This window comes from Cornus florida, unplaced genomic scaffold (assembly GCF_030987335.1).
Source record: "Cornus florida cultivar Cherokee Brave unplaced genomic scaffold, ASM3098733v1 CherokeeBrave_3.0.0_Hap2_Chr05, whole genome shotgun sequence".
Taxonomy (NCBI): Eukaryota; Viridiplantae; Streptophyta; class Magnoliopsida; order Cornales; family Cornaceae; genus Cornus; species Cornus florida.
Genome location: NW_026775575.1, coordinates 106,591,244 through 106,618,210, shown reverse-complemented (window position 1 = coordinate 106,618,210; position 26,967 = coordinate 106,591,244). Strand labels below are relative to the sequence as shown.

Sequence of the window (26,967 nt, the reverse complement as noted above, 5' to 3'; positions counted from 1 at the left end):
TGTTGTTTTGGGTTTTTATTATGGGTTTTCATCAAGACACATAGTCCAATAATTTTACCCCTTTTTTTTATTCTCATCCCCAAAAAAAACTTAGAGTGCTTTTGGATGGGATGATTTGGAGGGATAGGGAAAGAAAAGAAAATAAAAAATATGCCTTAAGTGTGTGAGAAATGAAAAGATACACAGGGCTACGAGGGATACTCATTTCCTATCTTTCAAAAAATAAGAAGATAGAAAAAGAAGTAATACTGTTTATTAGTATTTTCATAATCCTGAAATTGATCTCAACAATTAAAAAGAAAAAATTATTATTCCACTCGTACTCCTTCAATTTAAAAGGATATGATAATAATTTGGTTGTTATCATTTCTCTTCTTTTCTCCCCTCTATCAACAAGAATACTATCATTTCTTTTATTTTCTCTCGTATCTATTCAAACATAATTAGAAATTATTAGCATATTTATATATATATTTTCCTATCATAACTAATAATATATTTTCTTTCATATCATAGCTAATATTATGTTTTCTTTTTATTTCTTTTTCTTTTCTTTCTTAAATTAATTATGTGCGACGCATCACCAGTCCCGAGGATATTTTCGTCATTCAACTCACAACATTCGACCACTGAATTATGTTACTCCGTATATGTTTGCCTATATAAGCAAACGCCCCTGAATAATGAATGTGAGTTTCCAAGATTACGACGGAGACACTTCTTTGCCCAACTCTCATCCAACCGTGTGCAAGCAGGCTATTATTCATACTTACATAATATATTAATCTATATATATAAATATAAACCCTAGATCGAGCGTTTGAATCTGTTATTGATCCTGATATTTTATTGCCCTAGACCTCTCCAGTTCACTCATATTCATTTGGAACTCCGATCACCGTAACAATTATCAAATTGATTAACTATCATTCCTGTTTGTGTATCGATCAAGTCGAATGGCTGATGGGCAGGTTATAAAGCGTGCCAAGTATAAGACTTCTGTCAAGGGCCCTGGTGTCTCAGGTGTGCTGAAGATGGTAAATCTTTTGAACCCTTCTTGTATACGTTTATGAAAAAATTACTGGACTATATGGATATGCGTGTGGACATATAAATATGTGTATATTCGTGTCTTCACATGCGAACAGTTCCAGAATCTAGGCACAATAATGACATTGCAATGCTAGAGGCATAATGTATCATAAGGGGTTACGAGAATTGGGTGGTGGTTGGTTTTTTTATTTTTTATTATTTTTTTTTATGGGTTCAGGATTGGTATCATTACTATTTTTGGAGGGTGGGTGGGGATTGACATTTTTATTGACGAAGTATGATTTTTTTTTTTTTTTTTTTTTTTTTTTTTTACCAATTTTAATTGTTGTTACCTTGTGCAGACAAAGGACAAGTTTGTATTTATGCCTAATGATCCAAATTCTTCAGCAACGATTAATGTGGAGTTTAGATTAATTAAAGGTACTTGTTTGTTAATATTGTCTGGAGTTTAAATTTAATTGACGCTGGAAGATGATTACTTTCAATTTATTGATTTAGAGGCATTTAGAAATGGGATTTATTCATTAATATATATGTTCCCCATATGTATAAATCAAGACATATTATTGGACACAGAGAAGAAGAAGAGAGAGGAATACAAGATAACAATAGTTTATTGCCAAAGAGATTGTAGAGGATGGATCAATTGTTTGGGAACTTACTGCTCTTGTGAGCAAAACCTTGTCTTAAACTGTAAAGCAGAATCAAGCAAAGTTTGCTTTCTTTAACAAGTCGAACTTTATCGTAAATTAAGAAAAACCTCATCTTAAACTTAAAAGCAGAACAGAATCAAGCAAAGCTGTTTATGTTGTTACCCCAAACCTTTGGATGGAATACTAATCAGCTCTTTGGGTTTTCTCAGTGTCACTTATAGTCGTTCCTTTCTTTGTAATATTGAAAGTCATGTTTTTGCAAATAGTTATGGAGAGTTTAATAATATCCAAAAGTATCTATGGTGGTCACTGGCTAAAATTTTTGAACTACTATGGGGAAGTGATTATCCTTCCATTCTCTTTTTTTTCCTTTGAATAATTTCCAAGTCACTTATAAAAATAAAAATAAAAAAAATAAAATCCAAGTTACCCACGATCTTAAGGAGTTTAACTCTAGTACCTCGAACCCCCATCCCAAAATCCATGCAAAAAAAAAAAAAAAAAAAGAAAGAAAGAAAAAAGGAAAAAGAAAAACAGATTGTCCACATTTTGTAGTTTTCATACCATTTTGTTGTGTAATAAAGTTGTTAACGTCTGCATCTATTTTTTGTGAATGTTCAGGCCACAAATACACAAAGGAGGATTCCGGTAAACCGCCATTACTTAATCTCACCCAAGATCAGGTTTTGTTACTAGAATATTACTACTTCACAATATCTTCTTTTATCTTTTTGAGCCTTCATGAAGTTATTATTCTTTCTTTCCATCTGAGAGGGCTCATTGCCTATTGAGAACTATTTATGGTTTTTTCATACCTTTACTTTGTGTATTTTTTAGCAAACAGATATTGCTGTTTCCCAAGCATGTGTCGTGTTTATTACATCATTATTGGACTGCTGGTCCCAATTCCGGAAAAAGAGGAGGGTTGTTTAGGCAGCATAACAAGTGTTAAACTTTTAACATGAATCCTAAGAATGTATAAGTAAACACTAACACATTCTCCTTAAATGATACACTGCATTAGCTTCTGAATGTTTTGGAAAAGGGGCAAAGGGCATTGCATGATACTTGGGTGTGGTGTAAAGCGTGCAAGGGTTCCAGACGAGCCTGGATAAAGAAGCTAGCCTAAGATTGTAGTTTGGGTTAGGGAATTGGAGTATAGGTGGCATTTGGCAAGTGTTAATGTTTAATGTTTATTGTTTTGTAAACGAAAAATTGGGTTAAACATTGTGTGATAATCTGTTTATCTTATTAAAATGGGTTAAACATTGTTAGACAATTTACTGTTGCCAAATGGTGAAATCGTGAAAGTATTTGATCTAAGAAAAGCTGCCAATATCAGTGAAATCATTAAAAATGGGATTTGGAAGAAACCCAGCTATTTGTCTCCCGAGGCTGAGATGATCTGGCATTCCATTACTAATACTACTATCCATTGTGGGACTGATAAAATCCTATGGAAACATGGTTTAAATTCTTTAAAGCTTTCTGGAAGCTCTGAGGAACTCATTATCCTAAACATCACTGGGATAACACATGCTGGAGTGGGGTTAGACCAACAACTTGTTTGGCTATTCAAAATAAAATCTCAACCTTAGTGAATTTACAAAACAGAGGTATATGTGTAGGTACCTGTTTGTTATAATTGTTTGAAGGGAGAAGATTCTATAGACCATCTATATTGGAACTGTAGCTTTCCTCAACATGTTTGGTCTTGGCTTGCTGATACACTCAAGTGGAGGTGAAGTAATATCTCTTCCATGGATCAGCTGATTAAATGATTCAGCTCAAACTTTAAATATAAAAACCGGAAAGATAGGGTCTGTATTCAAGTTTTTTCGTTCTTATATGGAGAATTTGGTTAAATAGAAACCAACACCTTCATGATAGTGCTCCTCAGAATGTCAAGCTAGTTGCTAAATGTGTTACCGGGAATGTTGCTGCTGCTATGGATCTGTCCTTGCTGGATGTTTTGGATCAGCTTGGAGTCTAAGTGGCTGCTGGTGCGGGGGTGGGTTTCTTGTTGGTGTGATAACTTTGTTTTTTTGGTTTAGTTGGTGTTGTAGGTGGTGAAAAACCTATTTTATTTCTTCTAGTTTTGTTCTTATCAACAGGTTTATGGAAATGGTTATTTATTTATTTTTTGGGTTGTCCTTGTCTATAAGAGGGGTTGCCCTCTTTTGTTCTTGTAGCTTTTTGTTGCAGAATTAAATCTTGCTTAGGGAAAAAAAGGGTGAAAGAATAAACAGCACAAAGCTGTTTATGGTTGTTTTGTTTAAGAAGTCACTGTGGCAGCACCAAGTAAAAACACTGCAGCACTAAACATTTCGCATCTTATTTCTTTCGTTTAAAAGAATCATTCTGTATAACATTGAACATTATAATAAAGGGGAATTAGTTCATAATGCCTGTGGTATATTATGTTTGCATATGTCATCCTTCATAGTATCAGTTCATGCATGGCATTTTCTTCTTTCGTGGCATAGTAGGATGCGATGCATCTTCTCCTTGCAGACTTACATGGTTGCAAAATTTGATGGCATATTTGGATGCAAGGCATCTTATTTGATGGCATTATGTTCAGTACTTGTTATTATTTTCTAATCTTGTATATGATCAACCTTGTACATGTTTAAAAATTCAATGGTTATTATTATTTCTTAAGTCCTTACCAGTAAATGTTCAGAAATTTATTCCTTCTTGTTCAGGGGAGATATGCTTCCTTCCTTAAAACCTTGTACATGTTCGATACTTGTATATAATTACCTTTTCTCAGTTTCATATTTGAGTTTTACAATCTTTTTGCTCTTTTTTCTTCCTTTTGAGCAGCGCCTAAAATAGGGAAAGCTTGATATATGCAAGTATTTGAGTATTTCTTCCAGTCAATAATAGAGCAAGCTCAATTTTTGGTAGTCATGATTTTTTGTCAATTTTTGCTGCTGTGTAGATGATTATGGGAAGATCTGTAAATCAAACATGATATCTTGTACGTGTATATAGTACAATTTGAGCAATTTGAGCTTTCATGTATAACATAGCACAATTTTGGTCATAAAATCAATACAATCTTTAGCTACTCAATGGCCCCCTCTCCTTTGCTCTCACATTCAGTTACACTACAAAATACAAATTTGAAAAGTTGCGGAAAATATGCTCTCATGTTAAAAGTTATAGGTTTGAACCTCTTTCCAATGAAGGGAGGTAAAACATGTCTTGCAAATGCAATGTTTTTTGTATACCATGTTCAATATATTTTTTTTCAAACTGTTTAAGGTTAACAAACAATATTCTCTATTTTTTTATTTTCAAAACAAGCTCAGCATTTTTGGGTTATCAAACAAAATTTCTGTTAATTAATAAATGAAAAAACATATATACTTTTTAGCGTTTAACATTGAACAATAAACAAGAAAAAAAAATGATTACCAAACAATCCCAAAGGAACATTGACAGTTAAATGGATGGAGTTGGTAGGCACTATAACAGAAGGGTAAGTATAGTTTGCTTTATGGTGGACTCTTTGGAGGGAGAGGAATAGGAGATCTTTTGATGGGGCGGAGTCTGCTTGTGGGGTGGTTAGATATTCTGTTCTTAGCTCTTTATTCTTTTGGGTTCAAGGGGCTAATTGTAAATCTACGGAGGTTCTTTTGTCTTTTGTGAATAGCTTAAGGCTTAAGTTTTTGTGCAGTTGTTCCGGGCCGCGTCCCCCTTTTGGGTGCTTTTCAATGAATTTTTACTTATAAAAAATAAAAATAAAATAGTTTGCTTAAGGTATTTTTGATTACATATTCAATACTTCGTTCTGAATAAATTAATTGTCTGTTCAATTAAATACGTTTGATTATGCAATATGGATAGCATTTAAAAGAATATGTGCCACTTAAAATTGGGTAAAATTTCAATTGAGAGAGACATAACTTATTACTGAACATTGAACACTTAAAATTCAGAACTTTATTAAAGGAAATTTTAATTTATGACTAGCACTTAAAAGTTTAGCCACTTTGTGCAGATAATGTCAATGGTTAACACTATAATCAATCCATCCCTCGGTCCCAACATCCTGGATTAACGGGGGCCATATTGGGCAATAACCTTTTTTTATATAAAAATAAAGGATATAGTAAAAGTTGTACAAACTATGTGAGTTTTAAAATAACGAGTCATATTGTACAATGAGTAAGGCATGAAATTAGAGTTTCAGACAGTCAATTTGGATTTCTATCGCCGAGGTGAAAAATGAAATTTATTTATTTCCTAAGGAGATTAATGGAATTCTATGGCGGTAAATAAAGATCTCCATGTGGTTTTTACTGATTTGAAGAAAGTTTATGATAGTGTTCTTAAAGGGGTTACAAATTGATATATTGATGCGCTAAAGAATATGTATGCCGACATTGCATTCATCATAAGAATGAACAACTGTGGGAGAAAGTGAGAGACGAGTGAAATGAATTTCCAATTATTATAGGCTTACATTGAGGATCACAATTAAGTCCATATCTTTTTGCCTTTGTTATAATTGAGCTAACAAAACACATTAAGGACGAGATTCCATTGTGTATGCTATTTGTTAATGATGTTGTTTTAATTGATAAAACTATAGCAGTGATAAGTGTTTAATCAGAGATTTGGAGAGAAGCTCTAGAATCAAGAGAATTTAATATGAATAGGTCTCAATAATATTTTTTTTCTTTTCCTATTGCATAGGTCTGAAATTGAATAGATGGAATGTAATATTAGTAAACCTAGAAATGGTCTTAGGGCTGTAACGAAAATCAAGGATCAAGAGACACCGAGAGGTGAACATTTTTCCTTACTAGGCTCGATTATGAACAACAATAGGGAGAAATTCTAGACGGCGCTAATTATAAATTTAGAGGAAGATGGGTTAAATGGAGGAATGTTTCTGACATATTGTTTAACCGGTGTATATTCTCAACCGAAAGGTTAATTTTATAGTACCTTTGTTTGGCCATCCATATTGTATGAGATAGAATGCTGGATGACTAGTAAACAACGTATTCATAAAATGAATGAGGTAGAAATGTGAATGTTGAGATAGATGTGTGACAAGACAAAAAATGATAGATTTAGAAAGAAGCACCTTCGTAAGATGGTTAAAATAGCATATGTTGGAGATAAAATGAGAAAATTCGGTCAAGGTGATTTGATCATGCTTTTCAACAGACAATAAATGCATCCGTTACGAAAAGTGATTTGATCCTTATTAACAGTAATGATAAAGTTAAAGGAAGAGGAAGACCAAAATTAACATGGGTTGAGATAGTTAGGATATATATGATAGAATATGTTTTAACTGAGCCTATGGTCTCAAATAGAGAAAAATGGCGGAAGAGGATTCATGTTCTTGAACCCAAAGGCTTTGTTGAATTGAGTTGAGATGGAGTTAAAATTTTAATGTTCCCCATTTATTATGATTGAAACGTGAAACTTTCAACTATTTGCTATTTCAGGGTGGAAATTACATTTTTGAGTTCGAAAGTTTTTCTGATCGAGATGTTTGCCGAGAATTTACAGGTAAGTTTCAATCATGGCTTCCATCTAGATGTATAAGATTTTCAGCCTTATATTAAACTTGCTTTCAATTTGCTTCAGAATTTTAAGATTGTGCTATTAGGCCACCTAAATTTGCTGTCTTGTTATCATGATTCTTTATCTGTCATGTTTGTGTGCATGTGCAATCCTTTCCCCCCTCTATTTTTTGCGGCATTTCATTTAGATGCTTCTTTTCAGGTTTTCACTTCTATCATCTGTTCTTATTTTTTTTCTTCCTTAGATATCATCTGTTCTTATGATAATGGCCCATGCTTTCGTCTAAATTTTGGGAATGAATCATGGAACTCAAGCCATTATGTAGATAAATAGATGGAGTATTTTATATCTTCACCTATTTTTGAGGTTATTCGAGAAGATTAATGTCTGGAAGACTCATATATTATAGAAATTTAGAGCAACTAACTCTTTTTCTTGTTTGGTTTAGCTTATCTGCCTTCTTTAGAACAAGTCTGTTCGAAATCTTGTGTCCTTGTATAAAGCAATCATTTTTGTTGGCATTAATAAGCTGCTGTGCTTCGTCTACGTGATTTAGAAAATCACTGCTTTGTGCTGAATTTGCTGATTCGTACTTGAGACCACATGACTAGGACTTTCTAGACAATGCTTCTACAGTTCTATACTTCTGCCTACCTTGCACCACTCTCTTTCATAAATAAACTTGGAAAGATTTGGATTCATCTTTATAACTATTTGCTGCATATCATTGCAACATTTGATTGCGTTATTCTTATATTTAATTGGGTAATATTTATATATAATCCCATAACATATTGCTTGATATTGTTGACCTTTAAATGTTGCATTTGGTGCCTCTTGAACAGCCAGAGCTCTTGCAAAGTCTGGAGAAGTAGGGAAAGCTAATTCTGAGAGATCTGCTGTTACACTTCAGGATGAACAACTTAGCAAAGCAGAAATGGATCGTCGAATGAAGCTACTGAATGAGGATAGGTAAATTTACTTCCTCACCCAGACAAAAACAGTTTGTTCAGATGCAATTCAACCATGCAACTTAAATATTAATATTTTTGTGAACATTCTGAGAAGTCGTTTCATTGTTTAACCCATCTGAGAGGAATTAAATGGATGAAATGGTCAAGTCAAGTGGTTTTGGTACAAAAAATGATAATATCCTAATCGGGACTGATTGATTTTTTTTCTTGTTCGCGTTTTATCATTGATGCGGACTGATTCATTGGTATGGCAAAATTTTACTCCCTCCGTCCCACAATAAGTGTCCTTTTTTGGGAATGTAACTTTTTAAGTTGATGACTTTTAATGTTTTTTTATTGTATTGGTAGTGAGTGAATTATCAAATTTACCCATAGTGGGTCCAGAGTGATGTGATGGTTTACTTTCTATAAATTTAATGCAAGAAGGTTAAATTGGTAATATTACAACAAATAGTACATTGACTTGTCAATGGGGACAACTATTTTGGGACATCTAAAAATGGAAAGGTGGACACTTTTTGTGGGACAGAGGGTACTATATAGAAGGGACAAATCTTGAAAGTAAAGAATTGGAGGACTGGGATTCCATCCATTTCAAAAGCAGAATAATAGCATAAACTCTGAATTTTAAAAACTGTCATGCCGGAGTTATTTTAAAATGTTCATTGCAGGGGGAATTATTAAGCACCTTACTTGAGATTCCACAGGTGATAATTTTTATATAATGGTTGACATATTATGAGAATAATAGCATCTCTCATAATATGTCAACTCTTAACTGAGAGAATAATGGCATCAACTCTTAATTGAAATGTTTGTGTTTGGATTGTTTTCTGCTAAGTGTGGTACGTAGTTTCGGACTTCTAAATTTCCATTAATGTTGATATTACTGAAAGATACTATTCACAGCGAGTTGCAGAGACTTCATAAACATTTTGTGATGAGAGGTGTCCTGACAGAAGCTGAATTTTGGGCAACGAGGAAGGTTAGTTATTGATTAAAATTCTATCTCGATAAGTCATCATTTGTACGCATGGCTTGTCATTCGAACTGTGTAACAGTTAATTTCTTCGTATTTACTCCAGTTGAAACTCATATATAGCTTCTGTTTCGTTGATGATTAGAATTATTATTGGGAAATAGATAACAAAAAAAATTTCCATTTGCAAAATAACTGCAGAAGTTGCTAGGCGGGGATGCCTGCAAATTGCCAAAACAGTGGGTGGGGTTAACAAACGACATTCTTTGGCTTGTTAAACCATCTTCTGATGGTAAGGTATAGTTTCTCTCTCTCTCCCCTAATCCCCCCCTCTTCCTTTTCTCTCTCATTTCCTGTGTGCGTGTCATGTGTCTGCTTGTGCTCATGCACATTTGCATTTTTTCTTTGCTCTCATATACTGTGTGTCTGCACCATGTCCACTTGCCCTTTGCTTGTGCTCATGCACATTTGCATTTTTTTGTTTGCCTCTGTATGTCAGTTCAATGCTTGGATTACAACATAAGCTTTAATTGAAATCCTATAGTTTTATCTCTCAACAGATTTTTTGGTTATTATGAACCTGTACAATGAATTTTTAATTTCTCTTTCCTGGCTAGATTACATGGGATTCATATATGCTAGCCCGATTTTTTTTTTTTTTTTGACAAGTAGCTAGCACGATCTTTATGTAGTTTCTTGCCACATTCTCGAGTAGAATTTTTAATTGTTACTTTGTTGTGTTTTCAGTCAAATAGAGTTACATTTAACTTGACGCCCGAGATTATTCATCAGGTATGGTCCTTCTCTTTCAGTTTGTTTCTACAAAATATTTTTGTTCAGGGCCATGCTACAAAATATTTGGCCCAAGCTGACAAGACTCAGCAAACTTGTTGGGTCCCACAATGCTGCTGTGCCTTGCCGGCTTGGGCCGATTCGTCACAACTAGCATTTCCTTTTTTGTATATTGGTCAAGCATTGCAGCTTAATTCAGTAATGGACCGTTTGATTACCGATTCATATTAGTAAACACATTTTTAAATTTTTTCTTTTGGTCAGAAGACTCAGAAATTTAAACTGTGGATGTAAGTTGATTTTCAAATGTGAATGTAATTTTCTGTAGGTTCAAGGCAGTGCCTCATATTAGTAAACACATTTTTAAATTTTTTCTTTTGGTCAGAAGACTCAGAAATTTAAACTGTGGATGTAAGTTGATTTTCAAATGTGAATGTAATTTTCTGTAAGTTCAAGGCAGTGCCCAGTGCTATTGTTTTATTTAATAAATCACACTAGTTCCTTATATATCCATATATATATACATTTACTTATCAAAAAAAATATAATGTAGTTATAAACTTGTACATTCATTCATGCTGGAAAACTTGAGTTTCTAGCTACAACTTATTCATGTAAACTTTGGAGAAATTACTCTGTTATTCAATCGTAAAAATCCTATTTACAATGAATATATATAGACAAAGAATCTTCCCCAACTAAAAAGAAGGAAAATACAAGACTACCATTAATATTAAAATAAAATAACCCCCCCCCCCCCCCCCCCCCCCCCCCCTCCCCTTCTCTCTTTTTCTCTCAAACTCACAATGTTACAGTAAGCACCGAGAGTTTGCCTAAAAGAAAACGAAAATGCAAAATAGTATGGGACTTCGTGAAGGAGTCAGTAGAGTAGAATAAACAAATGGGAGAGAGATAGTGCCACGCTGAAAGTGATTGCACACGAAATGACGATCAATCTTAATATGCTTTGTGCGCTCATGAAAGACCGAGTTATGGCACTTTTGTTAGCACAATACATGGGAGTAGGCACAATAAGAGGAACACCCATATCACTAAACAACCATCTGAGCCACACGATTTCCGCTGTAGTAGGTGCCCTGCCATGGCACGATACTCAACTTCAGCATAGGAGCGAGCAAGAGCCTTTTTGCTTCTTGCTTTTCCAGGAGACGAGAGTGTCACCAAGAAAAACACAGAAGCCAGTAGTTGACTTACGATTAGTTATGTCCCCAGCCCAGGTAGCATCAGAAAAGGCTCAAAGTTCCAAAGCAGAAGTGGAAGCAAACAATAAACTTCGATGTAAATTACCTTGAAGATAATGCAAAATACGAAGAACGGCAGCCCAATGCATAGTAGTAGGAGAAGACACAAATTGACTAACAATGTGTAATGCATAGGTAATATCAGGCCTCGTAATTGGGAGATATACCAAACTGCGAACTAAAACGTGATATAAAGTAGGATCAGCCAAAGGGACTCCATCTGTGGAGTAGTAATGAACATTGAGCTCTAAAGGAGTCTCAACTGTCCGTTGCAGATAGGATTGAAAAAATTCAAAGGGATTTCCTTTGGGGAGGAAAGGGCGATGAGTTCAAGTACCACCTTGTCAGATGGGAGGAAGTTTGTAAGCCTGTGAAATTGGGTGGACTTGGAATAAGATGTTTAGTTCCTTTCAATCAAGCTCTCTTGGGTATATGGTTATGGAGATATGGGAGGGAAAGACATCGTCCATGGTGCAGGTTAGTCTCTTGTCGGTTTGGGGAAGAGGCTGGAGGTTGGTCTACACGTCCGGTTATCATGGTGGGAGGAGTAGGGACGTGGAAGGCTATTTGGAAGGGATGGGATGTTTTTTTGGCTCATATCAGATTCAAACTCTGTGATGGTCGTTGCATTCAGTTTTGGGAAGATCTCTGGTGTGGGGATCAACCACTTTCTTGTACGTTTCCTAGATTATTCAGTATTGCTGTTGATAAACACGCTTACGTAGTTGACTGTTATCGGCTTGATAGTAGTGGGATTACGTGGGATGTGCATTTTCAGCGCTCTTTTCAGGATTGGGAGATGGACGAGGTATGTGTTTTTCTGGATCTTCTGTATCGATAAGGGGGCGTTGGTAGAGGTAATGATGTTTTAATTTGGGCTCCTTCTTCCCACGGGCGCTTCGAAGTTAGATCCTTGTTCTTATGTTTGTCTACTTTTGTTAATCGAGACTTCTCGTGGAAAACTATTTGGTGGTCTCTAGTTCCAACTAGGGTGGCTTTCTTTGTTTGGACCGTTTTGTGGGGAAAGATTCTGACAATTAATAACTTGAGGAAAGGGGCAATTGTATCGTTAATCGATGTTGTCTATGCAAGGATGATGAGGAGTCCGTTGATCACCTCCTTTTGCATTGCCCTGTGGTGAACGACTGTTGGAATCTTATTGTTGGGTTGTTTGGCATGTGTTGGGTTATGCCACGATCTACTAAGGAATTAATTCATGTTTGGAGAGGTTGTCGAGAAAGAAGTGACGTTCGCGATTTCTGGAGAATTTTACCACATTGTGTATGGTAGTGCATTTGGAAGGAGAGAAATAGCAGAATGTTCGAAGAGAAAGAGTCGCCCACGGCAATGGTCAAACTTTACATTCTTCGTTCTCTTTTCAATTATGTGAAGAGGAGCTTTTGTTCTTCTTCTGATGATTTAATTACTTTCTTGGATTCTTTGGGGCTTTAGTCCCGGTTCTACTTTTGTAATTGGGACACGTTCCCCTTTTGAATTCCTTTTTTAATGTTATTTTTACTTAGTAAAAAAAAAAAAAACTGTCCGAGAATCTGTGAGACGAGCTTTGTGAATAACTTCAGCGGCATACTTGGACTGAGAAAGAAGATGGCCCTTGGGGGAATAGGCTACTTCAATGCCAAGGAAATAGCGGGGTGGACAAAGATCCTTCATCTCAAACTGATGTTGCAACTGTGTCTTCAAAATAGTAATGCCCTCTGTGTCATCTTCTGTCACAATCATGTCGTTAACATGTAAGAGGAAAATAATACGACCAGCAGAAGTAGAATGAATAAATAGAGCTGAATCATGAGCACTGGGACAAAAGCCTAAGCCACATATCATTGTAGACAAATTTCTCAAACCACGCTCTTGGAGCTTGTTTGAGACCATAAAATGCCTTGAGTTTACACACTTCTCCATGATTATGTGAGAAAGACCAGGAGGAACCATGTAAACTTCCTTGGCCAAATCTTCATTTAAGAAGGCATTTTTGACACCCATTTGTGCTGCTACAACAATCAGTGTATGAACTGTCGTCGTTTTTAGCAACAAGAGCAAAAGTCTCCTCATAGTCAATGCCATACTCCTGTGTGAATCCCTTTGCAACCACACTTAGTCCCATATGCAATTCTTATGCAAAGCAGGAAGCTCTTCATTCATAGCCTGTTGCCAATGAGAATCAAGTACAACCTCCTTATGCGAATTAGGTTCAGAAAGAGAATAAATAGATGCCAACAAGGAGCAAAAATTGGAAAGAATAACAAGAATTAGAAAAACCGAAACAATCAGGACATTTAAGCACTCGCTAAGGATAATGAGGTGGTGTGGGATCCACATTGTCAGTACCTAATGGAGAGTCAGCCGAGAGAGATGGAGATGTAGAAGAGAGAGTTTTATTTGGGTGAGTGTAAATGTGAATGATTGGAGGACAGACAACAGGAGTAGGCACTGGGATAGAAGAAGATGGAACATTGGAAAGAGTACTAGAACTATCATCAGGAAATGGATCAATGTAAAGGAGATCTTGCTTACTCAAGGTACTAGGACTGGCAGGAATGGAGAAGAAAGGAATTCGCTCGGGAAACACTATATGACGAAACACATACAACTTTTGATCAATAGGATCATAACAATGATAGCCTTTTTGACCCTCACCATAACCAAGGAAAAAACACATAACACAATGAGCAGACAACTTAGTACGAGCAACTTTAGGAAGAAGAACAAAACAAGTGTGCCCAAAAACTTTCAATGAAAAATAGTCGGGAGGTTTACCAAAAAGTCGTTCAAAGGAAGAAATATCAGAAGTGACAACAGTTGGAATTCGATTAATAATATGAACAACACTAAAAGCAGCCTTTCTTTAAAAGACACTTGGAACACTAGCAGATAACAAAAGAGAACGAGCTGTCTCCATAATATGCCTATGCTTTCACTCAGCAACACCATTTTGCTCAGGTGTATCAACACAAGAAGATTGCAGAACAGTTCCATCACCTTTTAGCAAATCAAGAAAAACACTATATTGATATTCACCACCTAAATCACATCTAAAGAATTTTATAATAGATGAGTATTGTGTGTGAACCATAGCACGAAATTATTAAAAATAGAAAAGAATTCAGAACGACGTTTCATAAGATAAATTCAACAATATCGAGAATAATCATCAATAAAAGAGACAATATCTGGATAAATGGAAGCAGGTCCCCACACATCAGAATGAATCAAGTAAAAAGGTGGCATAAAAATAGTAGAACTCTTATTAAAAGGCAAAACGTAAAATTTAGCTAGTTTGCATCCACTACAATCTGAAATGCCACGACTATGTAAATTACCCAAAACACCAGTAGAAACTAAATACTGTAAACGAGAAACATGTCCAAGACGGGGATGCCATAAATAAAAACCAGACGAATGAGGACTCGAACAAAAAGAAGACAAATTTACTGAGGAAGCAGCTATAGCTGGAACATGGAGCTTCTCTAACACGTATAATCCTCTCTCTACGGCCTGTCCCAAACAGCTTTTTGGAATGTTGATCCTGCACAACACATCGAGTCGAAGAGAAATGAAAAGAATATCCAGAATCAAATAATTGGCTAACAGAAATTAGATTCAAAGTAAGTTGCAGAATGCAATAGACATCGGCAAGAAACAAATTAGAAGAGATAATTGGTCCAATACCAGCCAATAGCTGATGGGAGAGAGAAAAGAGATGTGAATAAAGAACAATCACTAGTAATATGGTGCGTAGCACCTAAATAAAAAACCCAAGTGATCCAAGACATACTTGTGGAAACTGAAGTTGACAAACCTACGGAGGGAGAGACTGAAAGAGCATTTGGTTGATGAGTGGAAAAAAGTTTCTGTAGTTTCTCTGCAATCAATGACAATGTAGGATCTAGCGAAGATGACTCATTCCCAGACGGTGCAACCACGGTAGTGTGGTGGTCCTTATTCTTTGAAAACTGTTGTTGCTGTTCCCGGATACCCTTATTCACCAATTTAGGACACTGAGCCTTCCAGGGACCCTTCTGTCGACAAAAACTGCACTCATCAAAATCAACTCTATTTCGTTGCTTGCTCTATGTGCTAGAAAGAGGCTTAGGTGGAACTGCCAAAACAGTCTGAGCAGGTAAGGGAAGCAGTCCTTTGCCTGGAGCAGCCTTGAGACGAACTTCTTCTGCTAATAATTCATAGGCTGCGATGAAGAATAGAGCCACGGAGATCCTCAAAGTCATCTCTAAGAGCCATTAAGAACTGAACTAATCTCTGCTCCTCTCTATAAGTACGATTCGGCTCATAAGAGATCAGTGCTGCAGGCTCTGTGAGTGCTAACTGATTCCAATGCCTAGTCATAACCGAATAAAATTCTTGAATACTCATGTCATCCTGTCTAGCAGCCCGAATCTCATATTCCAGCTGATAATGCCTCGCAAAATTAGATTGAACATAAAACTTGGGTAAATAATCCCAAATTATAGTGCTGTAGAGAATTTGGCCAGATGCATACCTATAGATTGATCCACAGAATTGTGTATCCAAGTGATTATCTTTGCGTTATTCATGCGCCAAGTTGACAACGAATACCCATATTTTTCAGCCTTCGTATCCACGGGCATGGTCACAGTTCCATCAATATAACCCCACATATTTTTGCCCCAAAAAAAAGTTGTGCATCACATATGCCCTATAAGCATAATTGTCACCCATTAATTTCACAGTAATAGCTTGGAGAGAATCACTGTTACCACTAGTCATTTTAAAATAATTCAATCAATTAATCTGCCAAACAAATGCGATACTGCCCAATTTTCAATTGCAACAGAAAACACAGAACCCAAACAAGTGGAATAGTCACTGTAGTTGCAATGGTCACTTGAGTAGAAGAAGATTAGTATGATTTGGTCACAGGTTTCCAAAACAAAACGACCAGAGTTGATTACCACAAACAGTAGTCAACCGAACAGAATTGATACCTAATGAATTAACAGTAGTCAAACACACAAAAGTGTGCCGAAAACACTGGCTTGCGATGAAGAACAAAACTTATTTGAATAGAGAAGAACCGACCCAGGAGGAGGTCTGCAATTAGTTTGAGCAGAGAAGCAAGAGAGAAGAACTATTGCTACCAAGGTGTAACAGCTGCGATCTACAAACCAAGGTTGAACAGAGAATCAAAAACCAAAGTCAAGTTGCGATTTGAACAGAAAAGAAACTTTTGATGCTGCAACTGTGCTGGGATAGAATTTGTCTAGGGTTTTGATGTTGCAATACAGAGAGATGAATAGAGCTCGATCGATGCTAGCAGAGAAAACCAACTTGGGATGCCATCTTGTGATGCAATCTCAGACCAGAATCCTCACTCGCTCTGATACCATGTAAACTTTGGAGAAATTACTCTGTTATTCAGTTGTAAAAATCCTGTTTAGAATTAAAAAAATACACACACACACACACACACACACACAAACAAAGAATATGCCCTAGCTAAAAAGAAGGAAAATATAAGACTACCCTTAATATTAAAATAAAATAAATCCTCTAACAAGTCAATCTCCTGTCATTACGTGCAATAAGATTTTTTGGCAATTTAATTATATAATCATTGATATGCTTTCCAAATGATCTCATAAGGTCCTTTGCTTCCTTTTTTGTGCACTTCATACGTGTTATTTATTTGTTTATTTTTTGGGTAATGATGTTTAGAATGATTAAGATGATCGATATATTTTTTGTTATAATTTCTCCCTTGTGTTAAATTGTCTTATAGATATTTGCTGAGAAACCAGCTGTTCACCAGGCTTTCCTGAATCTTGTTCCCAGCAAGGTAAAGTGATTTTTTTTAATGCATTTTTCTCTTCTTCAGGCAGTTGTTACTGTCAAAGAGTTTGTTTTTACATATATAATTTCTCTTCTGCTCAATTGACATGTCATGAATTTTCTTTCTCGTTCTTTTTTGTCTGTGTGTTGTGTTGGGGTTTCCAGATGACAGAAAAGGAGTTCTGGACTAAATATTGGAGAGCAGAATACCTTCACAGTACAAAAAATGCTGTTGCTGCTGCAGCTGAGGCCGCGGAAGATGAGGAGCTTGCTGTTTTCTTGAAACGTGATGACATATTGTCAAGTGAAGCACGGAAGAAGGTGCTCTATCTTTCTTCCCTGATAACTCAATTTTTGGTTGCATTTAAAGCTTTAACCCTTTTATATGGTATGTGTTGTTTGCAGATCAGATGGGTTCATCCAACTTTAGATATTGAAGCTAATGAACAGGATGATTACATGCATCTTCCGGTACATTGAATCGTACACATTATTATGCAATCTTATTACTGAATTAGGTCTTGGTGTATTAACATCATGATTGTTAAAATCTCGATCTAGATCCTGCAATCTTACGATTTAAAATTATTGAATCAATTTTGGATTCCTACAAAATCTCAAGAGGGTAGAATTGTTGTCAAATCATTATACAATTCCAAAAATCACAGATCCTGAGTCAACTTTTGATTTTACTGATCCAAGTGTACAAGAATATAATGTTATTCTTGTATTTCCTTTGGGTATTATAAAACAATTGATCATTTATAAATTATTTCTGAAAATTTTGTTGTGTAATCTACGTAAATTATATGTTTTAATATCTAATATATATATATTTTTTATTTGTGCAAGTGTTAATGTGCTACATAATTTTCTAGGGATAGCTGTTGAAGTATATCTAGTCCAAATGTTCCCCCCATTCCCCTCTCTTCCCCCTATGTATATTTTTATGAGTTTTAGGTTTGTTGGTATAATTAAAGGATTCTAAAGATGCACAATTATTATTAATTCTATTTATTATTAAAATATCTTTAACATTTGTAGACTCTTATGATTCTCAATACAAAATGTTGATTCTACAATCCGCATGGGAATCACAGACACTTATATGAATGTATCGTGTTTGTGTTGCACATCGATACTTTTAGATATGTGCATTTCACCTCACGGTTCAAAAATAAAAAGGACTAGCCCAGTGCACGAGGCTCCGAGCATTGCGGGTTTGGGGAGGGTCAAATATATGCAGCCTTACCTCTGCATTGGGATGCTGTTTCCGGTTTTGAACCCGTCACCTCTAGGTCACAATGGAGCAACTTTTTTCTTTCCTAGTTGGTATTCACACACACATGCCTCCATGGAGGCTTGAACCCCTGACCTCCCTTTGGGAGGTAAGGGCCTGATATTGTTAGGCCATTGATCCGTTGGTCACAATGGAGCAATTTTACTATCATTGTTTAAAAATGAATTTCATTATTTTGGATATTTGGCCGCGGGCACATTCTATACACTACTGACTACCCAACACAAGTCTTATGTAATACAAACACATCTTAAAAGAAACCTTGCATGAAAATCCTGGAAGTAATATGAACACACCTCAATTGCCCAACTTGTCTCTCTCTCAGAAAAATCAGCATTATATATGGTCATCACCACTAGTCAAGCATGTGATGGACAGTTCTTAATATAGTACAAAAATATGATTGTAATGACAAGAATATAACAAGGGATCCTATTTTTCTAGGATTTGACGTGTCGATGTTTCCTTGTGGTGAATCTAAATATTACTAAGAATTTGTTCAAAATTTAGAAATTTAATGAAAGTTACATAATCTTCATATATAATAGATGTGCTTATTAAAAAAAATTATTTATCTCGTGTCCATGCCATATTCATATCCTATGTCCACCTTCCCATCCATGTTTGTGCTAACGGAGTTCCAGTCTGGCCATGATATGGTTCAGAGCTGTGAAGTGGAGAAAGGACAGAAAGGAATCTCCTTGACACAGCAAGGGAAAGCTGAAGTGTTTTATCAACTTTTATGAGAGGATGAAAACCTCTAAAGACTTGGTAGCTCGCAACAGGGAGATTGACAAGCTACTCAGTTTTAAATCAATCCCACATTACTTCCTGATTTCAGCAACCTTGATAAACAATCTGTGCATGAGGCTGCTGGGTTTCACTCTTCCCTTGATACATAATTGCCTCTCAAAAGAACAAAAAGTTATCTGAAAGGTTTGTTTCTTTTCAGGTGACATGTCCTTGTCTGCTGATACCTAGCAAATGAGTGGGCCGTTGCATGGGCTTAAAAATGTTATGTTGATGTGATTTTCCTTTTTCTTTCTTCTTTCAAGTGGTTCCCATTAGTTTCTGACTTCACCTTGGAAGCAAAAAATGTTTTTACCCTTCACATGCTTGCTTGCTGAACCTGGATGTGCACTTCTGATAGAATACTTCTATATGGGCCTTATGTTTGATTTCATTAAGAATTTTAATTAAAAGGTTTTGAATTTTAACTTGACATGCTTTTTAAAAATAAAAAGTACTCTTTCACTTCTAATTTTTCATTTGTAAACCGTAGGATCACGGGTTCCCTCGTGATGGTAGCATGGATGATATGGACTCACAGTACGAGCAATACAGAAGGTCTCTTTCGCAATATCTTAACCGCCATGCGGCAGTTGTACTTGAAGGAAGAGCTATCGGTAAGGCTTTTTTTCATTAAATTTGCTTCTGCCAAAATTGTCAAAAGTCGCTAAAAAATTGAGCATAGAAGAATTTTGGCCTTTTTCGGGAGCCAAAAAATGTGAAAAGCTCATGGGTGCATTAGTCAGCATATTTCAGAAATTTGTTTTCTGGACAATATTTGGTTTTCATGATTTTTTACTTATGCTGCATGTGAGTACATAACGTCAGGTCTTTTAATAATCCTTTACCAGCATGTTAACCAGTCTGCTGATGAAATCTGCAAATGGGCATCAATAATAGCATTAGTTCTGTTCTCCGCTGGCCACATGGTCTTCAATAGCATCTGAACATTCACCAGAGCTGACTTGCTGAAAGGGTAGCACACGGGGGGCGGGAGGTGGTTGTGTCCTTCCCCTTTCTTCCTACTCTACTTCTTCCCTCCTCCCTTTTCTAGGCATCCAACTTTGAAAGCAAGTTAAATTTTGTTGAGGAGTTCTTTAACTGATGTAAGATTTCAGTATCAGATTTATTGGATAAAAAAATGTTTGTGGTTTCTTTTCTGAGTACTGTCTTTTATTGTGTTTTTTTTTTTTGTATTCTCTCTTATTGTATGCAATAGAAATAATCAAAGTATATCAATAGACAAGTCCAGTTAATTCTTTTAGAACTCAATCTGTACAAGAAAGTTACTTTTATCAAATATTAAAGGATGCAATTTGTTGAACTTTCTTGGATACAGGACACAGATCTTTTTTTCTTCTTGTTTGTGTAATAATTTTATTTTACCATTCTGAGTATAGATATGGAGTCGGGAGACACAAGAGCTGTAGCTGAAGCACTTGCCAGGTCCAAGCAGGGTTAGTATAACTCACTTCTCCTTCTTTGATTCATTTCATGTTTTGTCTTTTTCCTTTCTCAATTTTTAATTATTGCTACGTAATGACAGATTCAAGTTTCTTGCAGTTGAGTCAGCCAATGAAGCATCTGATGGGAATACAAACCAGGAGCGTTTGGTTAGAATGTCACAGATGGCTGAGATTGAGGATCTCCAGGCTTCTCGTGATCTTCCTTTTGCACCACTCTGTATAAAGGTTTGAGTTTCTTATAATGAAATGAATTAAAGTAGCTATCGCATAGGTTTTTAAAAATTTTTATTCTCGAATCAGGATCCACGCGACTACTTTGATTCTCAACAAGCTAATGCACTTAGAACTTTGGGAGATACACTAGCGGGAATGAAGCAAATGAAATGCAGATTGAGCGCCAGTGAGGCGTATGGTTCTTTAAGGGCATGTATTTCTGAGATTAAAACCACTGGATTGACTGATCCAATAGTTAAACCTGAAGTTGCATTCAAGGTAATTATATTTTTGCAAGTGGTAATAATGATGTGATCTGCTATAAAGAGTGCTTGCAGACACATCACTGTTCAATGCAGGAGAGCATGACTGCTCAATATTATGGTATAGGTTCTCAATGGATTGACCCAGAACATTTCAAGCACCAAGTATCGTCTTGGGAAGAACCCGCAGGAGAGTGTTCTAGATAGGTTGCCAAACATCACCAAAGAGGAACTGTTAGATGTGAGTTGACCCCAGTTTTGTTACTTTGTACATATTTTAAGCAACACACTTCTGGTTGGATACTTGCTTGTACAAGAAAGTACATAAATAATGTATCAATTTTTTTTAAAACAAATAATTTTTCATACTTTTTCATTATTCCTTTTTCATGATAGAATTGCTTTCCTTGTTTTCAGCATTGGACATCCATTCAGGAATTATTGAAGCATTTCTGGTCATCGTATCCAATCACAACTACATATCTTTATGAGAAGGTAAACTCCCTCTCCCGAAAAATTAAAAAAGAATGAAAATCTAAATAAAATTAGTATAAAAGGTAAACTCCCCCTCCCGAAAAAGAAAAGAAGAAAGAAAATCTAAATAAAATTGGTAAAAAAGGGGTTTAGATTGCCTTGAACCAATTTTCATTGGAAGCAGCTTGGTTGTGTCACTAATCTATCCGAAGCTACAGGTCCCCTCCGGGATAAAAAGTTTGGCACCAGAGGTTGTCCTGATGTGTAGTATACATAATGATTAAAGAGTGTGGATGTAAAAAATAATAACATGGCTTTGTTCCGGAATTCTCTTATCTTTTTCCAATTTTGTAGATCAAGTATCCTTCTGATTCTATGAATTTGGCATTACTTTATGCTTTTTTGTCGTTTTATCTGCAGGTAAGCAGGCTGAAGGATGCATTGTCACAAATCTATCAGAAGCTACAGGTACCCTTCTTGCAAAATGATCATTTTTTAGTTTTGATTTCTTCACTGCCTATTATCACATGTTTTGTGTTGTTTTGCCTTTATTCTCTGGTAATGATTTTGTGCTACCTCTGATTCTTTGCCTGAACCTATCTTGGGTATTAAGTTTGAATTTTTTAAATTCATTTTCTTCGTCACTTGGTGATCATGTTTCAAAAATAGGGCAGTTGCTTTCCACTACATGGTTATGATACTTATAAAATGTTGCATTACTTACACAGTTCATATGCCAAGTCAAAGGTTTAAATTGGATTTTTTCCCTTCCATCTATACTCTTGTACTTCACAAACTATAGCTCCACTTGCTACAGTATAAGAGTCATCACGTCAGGCAAGGAATCAGGAAAATTAATAGTTGCATTACTAGCATACTTTCATGAGGTCTTCGGTATTATTGTTTTGATGCATGCCTAACTTTCAAAGATGCTGCATCAGATATATTTGTTTTTAAAGCTATAAGTTTACAAAGATTTTGCAAGTTAAGATCATTTGTAGGGCCAAATTACCATTCACCATATATATGAACCCTTTAAAGCATATGAAGGTTTGCATCACCAAGGGTTGAAGTTTACAGATTATGGAGTTTTTTTTTACATATTTAGCAAACCCATAAATATTTTTATTGTTGATGCATGTATGCTGAAATCAATGAATGGAATATGAAATATAAAATCCTGTAAGTTTTCATGCGAAAGATGGGGAATTTCTGCCACATTTTGTCTGCCTTCTATGAGGTGCATGTTCTAAAATTTTGTTTCCTGCATTATCTTATTAGTTTTCTTGTGTCTTTATTGAATTTCAGGACATCAAGGAATCAGTACCATCAGATTTCAGGCATCAAGTTTCACTCCTTGTTCAACCAATGCTTCAGGTAAACACTTGTATTCCATATTCAGTACAAGTGCAGGGTTTTAGTGCACAACATTTATGAATAAGATTATAATAGAATCTACATCTGGCCTTATGCGTAGTAAACATGTAATGCAAACCCACTTTTAGCTGGATCTCGTTTAAAGTTATCATCATTATTGAGCGGGTTACATGGATTCAAATTCTATCATCTTTCGGGCTGGTTACAGACGTCTTCGTGAAACAATTGTGCATTTATCACTATAAAATAATTTGGTGTGTGTTGTTGCTCCTTTTTGACACCTATGACTCATGGACAAGGCCCATTTTGGTGCAGGCTCTAGATGCTGCTTTTGCACATTATGATGAGAAGCGATCGGCGGCAAGCAGTGGAGAGAGACCCAATGGATTTGTCTAAGGGGAATTTTACCCTTTGAATGGTTCACCAAATGTCATACCTATCTTCCATCTTGTAGTGATTAAATACAATTGTACATCTAACAAAATTTTGCTCCAAAAGAGGAGGGTTTTAGTTATTCAGGCTGCTGATAGTAAAAGTGCACCATTTGTTGTTATATATAAAATATAGTATATGTTATTGAGCAATTAGAGAGAAAATGTACCTGATTTTACACGTCTTGCATTAATAATAGGAATTCTTATAGGTTTTTGAGTTTTAGTAAAAATAAACTTTAAAGCTTTTCGCTATGTAACTTGTCTTTCTTTTTTTTCCTTGGGATTGTCGGCGTGGACTGAATAGAAGTTTCTGTCGGTTTTAATTTCATTTATTTTTGTCTTTTTTTCTTGAGCCATGTTGAGCGAGGTTACATTGTATGCACTGTACATTTGTGGTAATAACTGGAGTTGATGCCAATCATATACTGGTTTTGTACATCTGAATAAAATTTGTTTACTTCTATTTTATTTTATTTTGTTTAATTGTAATGGTCCCTAATGAGCTTTGATAATTATAAATCATATACTGGTTTTGTACATTTATAAATCCTCCCTGATGAGCTTTGATAATGTCTCATGTGCTCCCTCGCTCTTTTTGTCTCTCTCCGAAAGTTCGGCCAAAAACGACAAATTTATTGATTTTAAGGAGAAAATAAAAATAAAATCGCTGGGTTGTGAATTAATTTTTCTCGATATTTCCAACACTTAAATAAGGCTGATAATTTTTCTTTTTTGCTTCTGCTTGAATGTGATGAACATGAAATTAAGTTGGTAATGTGTTGAGAAATTAATCGTTAAATTGAGTTCCCGACGTTGAGAAAAACTTCGTTACTCTAATTCTGTTGTGCCCGTGCAATGGCATATTTGGATTGTTCTTGTAATATATATGCCCATGCATTACACACGTACATCGTGTATCGGGCTTTAATGAATTCTAATATGCAACGGTAGTTCCGCTTTCTCAGTCTGAGAAGAGCATTGTTGGAATTGGGTTGAAATGCCAAGCGACTCTAAATTCAGGAGGGGCTTTGGTTATAGTCAAACACGAGAGAAATATAAGGTAGTTTTATCAAGTAATGGAAATACTCTAAGCATTCCATTAGTTATGTATCAATGTTCCAACAAAAATACTTGTATGCATCAAAAACCTCGGGATAAGCGGCGTAAATGCATTAAAAAGGGACAAATTTTAGTGGATGGTGCCACTACAATTGTAACCAAGCGTCGCCCATTGGTTCTATACCCTATTCATAACTAGAAAGTTTCTCTTGTGCTAATCGGAGCTAAAACTCCGGAAATGAAAAATGCCAAGATAAGAATAATACTTGATATTATTAGAAATGCCCAAAAAATATCATATTCGCAAAGTAGAAACATAGATGCACTCCTATGATGTGGAAAATATACCGAAGTAGTCGATTCAAATTGAAATTGTCAAGTTATCCATAATTGTTTAGTCAAAACAAAAATTCATTTTGATCGAACTCTCTAGTTTCGTTTGTTTATTGTGGGAGTTGGTGGCGAACTCGCTCTGGAAAAAACGTATTAGTAGCTTATATGCTATGGGAGGGTTACAATTCTGAAGATGCAGTACTCATTAGTATGAATGGTTAAAATACACGGTTTGATGCGTCCGATACACAAGTCGTGAATGCGTCTGTTGCACACGTCGTGTATGAATGATTAAAATACATGGTTAGATGTGTCGGTTATATGCAATAAAATTTTATCAACTATTAAAATACAGTGTTAGATGTCTTCGGAGTGATGTGTTCTTTCACTAATAAATTAAATTAAATAAGAAAACGAAAGAAGGAACATAGTAAGAAGTGAATTAAGTTTTAAAATAATAATAATAATAAAAATTAGAGTTATCATTGAATTGATGTCGATTGAAAATATAACAATTAAAAATTTGAAATTTAAAACTATAGTTATCACCGAAGAAAAGTTGTTAGTTTTAAAGCAAATTGTCTCACAAATTAGGGACCTTCTATTTTTATTTTTTAGAAAGGTGAAAATTAGGAGCTTTTGGCTATGTTGGCTGGGCTTTCTAGGGGCTGAAACGGGCTTCCAAACCTAGGAAGTCCATTATGAAAAATATTGAGTGTTTGGCAAAACATGGAAAATGGACTTCTGAATACGTGGAAGTTCCGTTATTTTTGCTACATATAAGGATATTATTGTAAATTTGCAATTATTTAATGCTCAAAGGACTTTGGTCATTTTGCGACCAAACGTACAAAATCATAGGACTTCTCAATAGTGATGTTTACACAGCTTTTTGCTCTCAAATTCATTCCTACAAAGTCATTTTTGCATGTCCTTTACAGTGAAAGGACTTTTAGTATCAGGAAACTCCTCCAAACACAACCTATAAACCCTTCAAAGGGCTTTCATGACAAACATTCATATATAGTAAATTTTTCTGATTTTAAACTTAATAGGAAACATAAAAATTCCCAAATTGGGCATATCTCATGAAATTTTTTTGTTATTTACATTTATGTACCTTGCCACATTGTATACAAACATCATTACATGTGGCATTAACCATTTCCGGAAAAAATAAAAAGCACCGAAAATTCATGGGTTATATATATAAATCTACAATTATTTCTACCAACACTGATCCGTTTCCCATCTCCAGGTCGGGTAAAACCCGGACCGATTCATAGCGGAGTAACCAGAGGATCGCCGCCCCGACGCGGCACTCAAAGACAAATCATACAGTGCCCTGGCCGTCGGATCAGACAGAGTCTCGTACGCGTTGTGAATCTCGATGAAATCATGGCCGTCCGATTCGGAATGCGAAGCATCCGGATGGTACAGCTTCGCCAGATTCCGGTACGCCGTCTTTATCTCCGTCGGCGACGCATTTTGCCGGACTCGAAGCACCTCGTACAGGCTTGCCGATTTCCTCACATCCACCGTCGTTACCGCTTCGGCGAATGCATGAATCGCAGCTTTACAAGTGTTCCGGCGGGTAAAATGTATTTTCCGGTGAGATCCAGCCGTTCCGGCGAGAGAGAAGCGTCTTCCCGCCGAGAATCGGAGGGATGTTGCGGTTGGGAGAGTTAGGGTTCCGATCATTGAGAGTGTTTAAGATGTGAATATCAAAAGAAGGTGTTTACGAGTTGAGAAAATTTGAAGCGAGATGTTTTGCGGGGGGTAGGAAAGGGCGTAGTTTTATAGAGGTCAGAGGGAATCTTGATTGTGGAGAGTAATTTTTAGAGGGAGAAAATAAAGGGGCGCCAGCCTTTTTTGGCCTTTTGGCTGTTTCGACATACCGTTCAATGCCAGCTGTTTAACTACAGACGTGGCACCAATTTTTTATTTATTTTTTTGCTTCTAGAAGATTTGTTTCTTTGGCTATCGGATACGGTGGTAAGAAAAAATTGGATTTTGAATTCCTCCCTATTTTTCTATTTATTATTTAGTTTCATTCATTTTTCGTTATTATTTTAAAATTTAACAATAATATTTATATTACAATTATACAATTTATAATATTTGTTTATACTTTGATTTTCTCACAGAAATTTATTTTAAATTT

The 26,967-nt window shown here is 35.7% G+C and overlaps 2 protein-coding genes across 2 annotated transcripts; one reads left to right on the top strand and one right to left on the bottom strand.

The window, feature by feature from the left end:
* The first annotated feature begins 682 nt into the window (after nt 1-682).
* Nucleotides 683-23,739, top strand: LOC132308307 (general transcription and DNA repair factor IIH subunit TFB1-1). The gene is made up of 20 exons (XM_059806351.1): nt 683-1,037; nt 1,395-1,473; nt 2,328-2,389; nt 7,184-7,247; nt 8,108-8,234; nt 9,146-9,221; nt 9,417-9,512; nt 9,963-10,007; nt 17,046-17,102; nt 17,261-17,416; nt 17,501-17,566; nt 19,678-19,801; nt 20,585-20,641; nt 20,748-20,875; nt 20,951-21,142; nt 21,254-21,367; nt 21,544-21,621; nt 22,021-22,068; nt 22,909-22,977; nt 23,293-23,739. Exons 1-20 carry the CDS (start codon nt 957-959, stop codon nt 23,371-23,373), a joined length of 1,800 nt encoding a protein of 599 aa, XP_059662334.1. The 5' UTR covers nt 683-956; the 3' UTR covers nt 23,374-23,739.
* A 2,118-nt stretch (nt 23,740-25,857) lies between these two features.
* On the bottom strand, nt 25,858-26,654 carry LOC132308306 (chaperone protein dnaJ 11, chloroplastic). The gene has a single exon (XM_059806350.1). It carries the CDS (start codon nt 26,502-26,504, stop codon nt 26,031-26,033), a length of 474 nt encoding a protein of 157 aa, XP_059662333.1. The 5' UTR covers nt 26,505-26,654; the 3' UTR covers nt 25,858-26,030.
* Between the last annotated feature and the right edge of the window lie 313 nt (nt 26,655-26,967).

Excerpts from the sequence above, each read along its gene's own strand:
- LOC132308307 (XM_059806351.1), top strand. The coding sequence starts at position 957 with ATGGCTGATGGGCAGGTTATAAAGCGTGCCAAGTATAAGACTTCTGTC. Across the intron at positions 7,248-8,107 it reads TGTTTGCCGAGAATTTACAG|CCAGAGCTCTTGCAAAGTCT; the intron begins GTAAGTTTCAAT and ends CCTCTTGAACAG. Across the intron at positions 20,876-20,950 it reads TTGCACCACTCTGTATAAAG|GATCCACGCGACTACTTTGA; the intron begins GTTTGAGTTTCT and ends TTCTCGAATCAG.
- LOC132308306 (XM_059806350.1), bottom strand. The coding sequence starts at position 26,504 with ATGATCGGAACCCTAACTCTCCCAACCGCAACATCCCTCCGATTCTCG.